Source organism: Triticum dicoccoides, chromosome 4B (assembly GCF_002162155.2).
Source record: "Triticum dicoccoides isolate Atlit2015 ecotype Zavitan chromosome 4B, WEW_v2.0, whole genome shotgun sequence".
NCBI lineage: Eukaryota > Viridiplantae > Streptophyta > Magnoliopsida > Poales > Poaceae > Triticum > Triticum dicoccoides.
Window position 1 is genome coordinate 646,939,529 of NC_041387.1, and position 8,132 is coordinate 646,947,660.

The 8,132-nt window shown below is 46.7% G+C and overlaps 1 protein-coding gene across 3 annotated transcripts; it reads right to left on the reverse strand.

Moving 5' to 3' along the window:
- Positions 1–4,271: 4,271 nt before the first annotated feature.
- Positions 4,272–7,323, reverse strand: LOC119292006 (plasmodesmata-located protein 3-like). 3 transcript variants are annotated; one of them, XM_037570824.1, is made up of 3 exons: positions 6,092–7,306; positions 5,030–5,132; positions 4,272–4,918 (listed from the first exon to the last, which is right to left on the reverse strand). In XM_037570824.1, exons 1-3 carry the CDS (start codon positions 6,852–6,854, stop codon positions 4,888–4,890), a joined length of 897 nt encoding a protein of 298 aa, XP_037426721.1. In that variant the 5' UTR covers positions 6,855–7,306; the 3' UTR covers positions 4,272–4,887. The 3 variants fall into 3 exon arrangements, with proteins under 3 accessions (XP_037426721.1, XP_037426722.1, XP_037426723.1); XM_037570825.1 differs by having other exon boundaries at positions 5,030–5,137; positions 6,092–7,296; XM_037570826.1 differs by lacking the exon at positions 4,272–4,918 and having other exon boundaries at positions 5,022–5,137; positions 6,092–7,323.
- Positions 7,324–8,132: the final 809 nt, after the last annotated feature.

Consider the following 8,132-nt stretch of genomic DNA (forward strand, 5'->3'; position numbering starts at 1 on the left):
CGCCAAGGGGGGAGTCCTACTAGGACTCCCAGTCCTAGTAGGATTCCCCTTTCCTATTTCGGAGAGGCGAAGGGGGAAAGGGAGAGGGAGTAGGAGAGGGAAAGGGGGGCACCGTCCCCTCCCCTAGTCCAATTTGGACTACCCATGAGGGGGGGCACGGCTCCCCTTGTGGGCTCCCCTCTCTCTCCCCTAAGGCCCATGTTGGCCCATTAGTCTCCCGGGGGGTTCCGATAACCTCCTAGTACTCCGAAAATCATCCGAAACTTCCCGAAACCATTCCGGTATCAGAATGCAACCTTCCAATATATCAATTTTCCTCTCTCGACCATTTCAAGACTCCTCGTCATGTCCGTGATCCCATCCGGGACTCCGAACAAACTTCGGTCACCAAAACACATAACTCATCATACAAATCGTCATCGAATGTTAAGCGTGCGGACCCTACGGGTTCGAGAACTATGTAGACATGATCGAGACACATCTCCGATCAATAACCAATAGTTGAACCTCGATGCTCATATTGGTTCCTACATATTCTACGAAGGTCTTTATCGGTCAAACCGCGTAACAACATACGTTGTTCCCTTTGTCATCGGTATGTTACTTGCCCGAGATTTGATCGTCGTTATCTTCATACCTGTTCAATCTCGTTACCAACAAGTCTCTTTACTCATTTCGTAATGCATCATCCCATAACAAACTCATTAGTTACATTGCTTGCAAGGCTTATAGTACTGATCATTACCGAGTGGGCCCAGAGATACCTATTCGATACATGGAGTGACAAATTCTAATCTTGATCTATGCCAACCCAACAAACACCTTCGGAGACACCTGTAGAGCATCTTTATAATCACTCAGTTACATTGTGATGTTTGATGGCACACAAGGTGTTCCTCCGGTATTTGGGAGTTGCATAATCTCATAGTCAGAGGAACATTTATAAGTCATGAAGAAAGCAATAGCAATAAAACTTAACGATCATTATGCTAAGCTAACATATGGGTCTTGTACATCACATCATTCTCTAATGATGTGATCCCTTTCATCAAATGACAACACATGTCTATGGTTAGGAAACATAACCATCTTTGATTAACGAGCTAGTTAAGTAGAGGCATACTAGGGACACTTTGTTTTGTTTATGTATTCACACATATGTACTAAGTTTCCGGTTAATACAATTCTAGCATGAATAATAAACATTTCCTTCAACTACATGCTACATGCTACCTGGTTTCTTCATTTTGCTCGTAAATCGGCTCTTTTTGGCACCCCAGTTCTTAACTTTTTCATCTCACCTAGTGGAACTTGAGACTTTTTCCAGTATATTTATCCCAGTCATGAATCCAATATAGATTGATTGTCTCTTGATGCTCGGGTGAAGATATGACTTGCTTAATGGAGGACATTTTGTTTTCTTGCTTATTCTTTTTCTTGAGTTGACATTTTAATATGATCCACATAGCTTTTTTAGGGGTAAACATGCTTTATTGATTGACACTCAAGTTTACAGGAATTACAGATGTATCGTGCAGGTTTATAAGCCACACATGGCGAGCCTCCACATCGTTGGCTATGTAGCCTAGAGAAGCAGCTCTCACACGCACGCTCGCATGGGCCAGCCCAAGAGCGTGAGGCCCCTCGCTCTATCACCACATTCGTTCGATGGAGTAATAGGTGCAGAGGTTGACTAGTCTCGAAAAAAGGTGGAGAAGTTGACTAATGGACCAATTGACTGTTGACTTTTCAGAAAGTTCACAAGTTTGCAATTTGTACAACTTTAAAAGGTTCACAAATATGAAAAAAAATCATGAATTAAAAAAAGCTCACGGATTTAAAAAATAATGTATTTGAAACAAAGTTCATGACATTCAAAAATGTTTGCGATTTTGAAAAAAGTTAACGAATTTGAAAAAACTTCATGATTTGTAACAAAAATCTTGAATTTTGGAAAAAAAAAACTTGAAAAAGTTGATGATTTGAAAAATGTTGGCAGAAATGAAAGCAAATTCACAATCTTCAAATAAAAGTATAGGAAAATTTTAGGAAAATCATAAATTTCAAAAAACGTTCACGAAGTTCACAATTTTGAAAAGGAGTTTTTCAATTTGAATAAAGTTCATGCATTTGAAAAATAAAACTGAAAAAAAATAAAATGACTCAATAAAATAAAAAATAAAAAGGGAAACCAAACAAAAACCGGCCCATAAAAAAACGGAAAAACCGGTCAAAAGACTAGAGCTAGAAGCTTCCCAAAGCCGGGAGGCAGCTTCCCCGCGTGCGCTAAATGGGCCACCCATTTAGAATCGAACGAACGGAGGGAGTGTGCGTTGTCCATGAATAACAAAATAAAACAGCACTACGGGCCCTGAATAGGAATTGTCGATTTTAATCATATATGTTTTCCCTGTGTTTTTAAATCCTGCATCTAGAATCAGACTGGCTTAACTTTTTTTAGTCTAAACATGCTTTGTATTTATTGGTTGGTAACAATCTCGGTAGGGATACAATTTAGGTCAGGTGGGTGCGGGGCTGTAGGAGCCACAAATGGCGTCCTTCGGATAGACCTAGAGTGAGTTTAGCGAGGCTATGTGCCTCGAGATTTGAAGACCTACTCTCATAAATGAAAGAGTAAGAAATAAAATTATCTATTGTAAATAAAATCTCCTTAATGATAATACCATGTAATCCACCAGTGTCTTTCATCCACTATGTGCTTGCAGTCGATGGCGACGAGAATATGCTGATCATTGAGGTATGTTGCCAAGTAATGCCCTTCATGGTCCCTGCATATTGCCGATGATGAGCCCTCCCACGAAAAATGTGCCACTACTCCATCCATCCTTAGCTTTGCGGACCATCTTGGTGGACGTAACCAACGCTTCCTATTTGGCGCTTTAGGTGTCCATTACTGTGCATTTTGCAAAGTGGCGCCCGAACCCTCCAAGTTGGGCCGGCCCATATACTCTTTTTTCTTTTTTTTAAACCACCTAAGAAGGTACGGGCGATAGGAATCAAACTCGAAACCTCTACGTTTCAAGACAACAACAGTAACAACTAGGCTAGCTCCCCCCTCATGCATACTAGCTTTTTCCTACCTTTTATTACCTTCCTCCGTTTCCCGGTTCATTGTTCAGTTTTCGCATGTTTTGTTTTCTTTTTTCTTGTCCCTTTTATTTTTTTTCCTTTCTTGAATGCATTGATTTTTCCCCAAATAACATGAACTCTATTCAAATTCGATGAATTTTTCTTAACAAATGATGAACTTTTTTAAAAAAATCAATGAACTTGTTTCAAAATTGTTGAACTTTTTTCAACGGTGAAGTTTTTTCCAAGTTCAATGCACTTTTTTCAAAATCCGAATATTTTTCATTTTTGATGATCTTTTGTCAAGTTTTATGAACTCTTTTCAAAAAAAAATCCATTTTCTCATATAGGAGTATTTTTTTTCGTGAGAGGCATGGAGTGTGATTTCAGCACATGAGGGAACCACCGATCAGGTCCTGCAGGCTGGAGATGAGCCGCTGGGCGCGGAGCAGCTTTGGGCTTGAATCAGAATATTAAGTCCATTCCAATCCTTGCTCCGCCCACAGAACAGGAGGTACTTTTTTTTTAGACAAAGGAGGTACTTTTTTTGTTCAAGCAACACAAGGCGAATTGTTGAGCTCGCAATGAATTTCGCTCGCGTTAGGCCCGCTCCAACAGGCCGTAAGCAGCATGGGCCACGCTAGTAACGAGCGCACGATGCAGCATCGTGGTTCGTGAAAAAAAAATGGTAGTGTTCGCTCGCGACAATACCAACAGTAAACACATCTCGGCTGGCATGCATACTACCAAGAGGAGACAAATTTTGCGTTCAAACACATCTCGATCGGCCATGCAACTCTGACTCTTATCCCTACACATTGGCTCCATCCGGTTGCTAGCACATCTTCTACTACGGAACATCAGGTGCAGGGCATCTGGAGAACATCATGTCACAATGGACAAAGCCAGATTCAGGCGCATTTCCTGGAGACTTTCAGCCATTTCTGACTAGATAGATTGGCTCCAAACACCCAGCGGCAGGTTCCGAGGTCGGCAACGTCGACGACCGGTAAAAGCTACTCCCTCCGTTCCAAATACAAGTCCTCTTTAGAGATTTCAATACGAACTCTGTTTCCAACTACAAGTCTTTTTAAAGATTTCCATACGAACTGCGTACGGATGTACATAGACATATTTTAGAATATGATTCGCTCATTTGCTTCATATGCAGTCCGCATTGATTGAAATCTCTAAAAAGACTTGCATTTAGGAACGGGGAGTAGTACCGATGACCAATAATAAATATATAAACCAAGTTAAACCCCTGCTCTGCTCTAAAAGATATGCTAGCTTAGAGCAATTACCATGAAAACTATCCAACCAGGTCAGAGTCCGAATCTGCGGCTAGATCACAGGACGCTAGACTAAGATTACTTTCTACATAGACCTACATGTAGTTTCCTTTCAGGAAAACGAGAGAATCAATGTACCTCCTAGAGCCCTAAATTAAGCAAGAGAGGGTGGTGGTACTACTGGTCTACTACTACTGCTAGTGCAGTGCAGCCCAAAGACAAAAACATGTTCCATTCCAATCGATTCACACATGAGCCCCAACCAGCCCGCCCCAAAGGAAAGAACAGTCTCTTTTTCTGAACTTGCCTCCTCCCTCTCCTTTTTACCCCTCTCTCTCATCATGCATGCGATGTGGGTATGGCATGGCATGGCACCCCCCTCACGCCACATGGCCAGAGGAACAAGAGCCAAAAAACAGTCCCCTCTGTATCCCACTCACCACCACCCTCCAACGCCCCCATCGAAAATGCACACCATGCCCCAATGCTTTCCTTTGTCCAGTTGCTACCTCCCTCCATGCTTCCAGGTCAGTAATCTGCATGCAACCACACAAAGTATCTTATTCCGAAGAAATTTGGATTTTGGAGCAATGGTAGCTGCAAAGTTAACACTGATCAAATGAGGTGAGTTGCCTGTATTTACTCACCGTCCTTCTTCTTGACCAGGCTTCTGGCGAAGAGCAAGCAGATGACCAGGAAACCCAGGGCCAAGGCTCCACCCAGCACGATGGCTACAGTCTTGGCTGTCTGCTGCCCTGAGATGAAATGGATGCAGAAGGAGAATGAATGGCCAAGTCCACAGATCAAGATCAAACTAGAGATGATACCACGTCTAATCATGGGTACAATCATACAATGCCGTATCTCCAGTAAATCCAGAAAAGAAAAGGTAAACAATTTTCTACTAGTACTACTAGGTGCTAGTACTAGTGGAAAACAGCTTTTCTCAAAGACCGAGCAGGCAGATGCATAAAAAACTCACTAATCTAGGCTGCTGCCATGTACTACTTCTAGTCTAGTTCAGAACCGAAGCATGGATTATATAATGGAGCTATCAGTAATGAGGATCCCTTACATACACTGGAACTCAACAGTGCAAAGAACAAGCATAATTGACAAAAGAAAGGGGAAGATCATGCCAATCTGCCATCATAAACAAGCACAATTGATCCTTGTCCCTCAAATCTTAAGCTGAACAACCAACCAAGAAAGGAACAAAGATCATGCCACTGTCTGCATCGGAGTTCCACTTTGACATGGCAAAGATACGCTCATAACTCCTACCCACCTAACACAAATGATGAGCACCTGAGAGGGCACTAATCTATACTCTACCACAAATTCGTCCAGAGGAGTGGCACCAAGAAACACAAGGCGCTCCCTCAATCCCCATCAATCAATTCGAACCAGAGAATCCTGCCAGGATCTCACCTACACATGTACAAACAAATCCACCGACAGTAGTTCACATGCATGAACTAGCCAGTAGTAGACACCAGCAAGAATCATGAAGCAACTAACATAATACTACTAGTACCACGTTTGCCCAAAAATACTAAACACAAGCAATTCGATCTAATATTCTCTATTCAGATTTCAGATTGGATCACTGCAGAATTAACCAAATCAATATTCTAAATGTATGTAGTTGGAACTGAATGTGGAGGCACAAATTTGGGAAAAGGCAAGGAAGAAGGAAGGAAAGGCACCTCCGAGGCCGCCGCCACCGCCGTGGGGCACGCCGTGGGGGTAGTAGCTGTAGGTAATGTAGCACTTGTCGAGGTAGACCTGGCCGGAGGGGGCGCCGCCGCACTCGACGGCGACGCGCTGCACGGCCTGGGTGACGCAGTTGCTGCAGTCGACGTTGGAGAGGTCGCCCTCGCACTGCGCCAGCGCGTACACCTGCTGGAAGCTGGTGGCGAAGAAGCCCCCCGCGCTGGAGCCCGCTCCGCCCTCGAGCTGGCTGAAGGCGGTGCCGCGGCGCGTCTCGAAGTCCGGGGCGGCGGCGGCCCCGCCGGAGCCGCAGGTCTTGAAGAGCATCTGGACGCCGGAGACCTGGGGGAAGCCGGAGATCTCGTAGAGCGCGAGGCAGCCGTTGAGCTGGACGCGGGCGGCGACGGCGCCGCCGCAGAGGTCGCGCCAGGAGGACATGGCGCGCGCGACGCAGGAGGAGCAGTCCGGGCCGGAGAGGTCGCCGCGGCACTGGAAGAGGCCGAAGACGGAGGCGGACGCCGAGGAGGCCGACGCCGAGGAGGTCTTGTAGAACTTGGCGGCGGCCGACTGCGCGGCGAGCGCCGAGGAGAGCGCCGCGACGGTCGGCGGCGGCGCGCCGCCCGGGAAGGTCTGGTTGGCGCAGCCCTTGTAGACGACCGCGTACAGGTCGGCGCACGACGCCGTGGACAGGAGCAGGACGAGCACGGCGGCGAGGAGGAGGAGGGGGCGGGGGCGGCAGGGAATGCCGCCGGCGCCCATCTGGCCGCGCTCTGGAGGGGTCTCTCTTTCTTTATCGTCGGCCTCGGTGGTGCGCCGGAGCGGAGCAGCGGTCCGGTGCTCACTCCACCACCCCTGCTTTGGCGCTGGTCTGGCGGTGGTGGTGTGTATGCGCTTGCGCGTTGCGGCCTGATGTGCTGCTTCTGCTTCGCTTCGTCCGCTCTCTCTCTCTCTCTCTCCGCGTGTGCGTGTCTGTTTTGTGGGGATTTATTTGGGGCGTCCGTTTCGGCTGACGATGGTAATGCCGCGCAGTTAATGGCAGAGAAAAGCACGCAGTTTGGGTGAGCAGGGCGCAACTCAAATCTGTTTCTTTCCTGCACACTGGCCACAGATGATGATCTTAACTTCTTCACTCTACTAGCACGGCTCACAACTTGAAACGGCCACCCGCAAGAAAAGAGAAACTTGAAACGGCAGGAGGGAAACACGGAGGAGGGACGCCAATTTGTTGTTTCATGCGACATTGGATAAGTATGAGCATTTCTTTAGGGGAGGATGTGTATCTATGAATGAACTTGGCAGAGTAGCATGACAATGATGCTTTCCTTTTGACATTGCCATGATAATGATCCTTGGTAAGGAAGTAAAGAAAAGATGGTTTCGTCTGGTAGAAAGGGACGTGGAAGCTTTGCCGATGGACATGATGGTTGAATATGATGGCGAACTTTTGAATGGACTCGCCCGTCTCATGAGATCGGCACGAGGGCGACTCTCCACGCGGTGAAAAACAATCGATCCGCGTCTTGGTCTAGCAAGGGCTGGCAATAAGTGCGCTGCGTACGGGGTTTGGTGAGACGATCAGCCGACCCGAGTGGGCGTATGCAGATGCACGTACGGGTGGGGCTCTCGGGCAGTTTCGCCGTTTTGGCATCTGCGGACGGAGCGTCTCTCGGCGGGGCCGCTGCGCTCTTTTCTCAACAGCCGCTAAACAAAACAGAACGACGTGGTTAACGGCTACAGAGCGCAACAGTCGAGCCCGAAAGAAGTTGCTTTGACGCAGTGCTACCTTGGTTTTTTCCCAACCTCCTTTCCGGAAAGAAAGACACTTTTTACTGAGTGTATGTATGTATGTTGCTACTGCGGCATCTGCATGGGGGGCTCTTGGCTCCTGCTGAAAAGGGATTTTTCAGGGAGCAGCAGGCGACCGAGGTCCCTGGAAATGCTCGGAGCAGATAGAAGAGTAGATGCTTGGAGCGTCGTGGCAACGGGCAGTGGGAAAAAACAGAGTTACCGCGGTCAAAGTGTGTGTATGTTGTGATT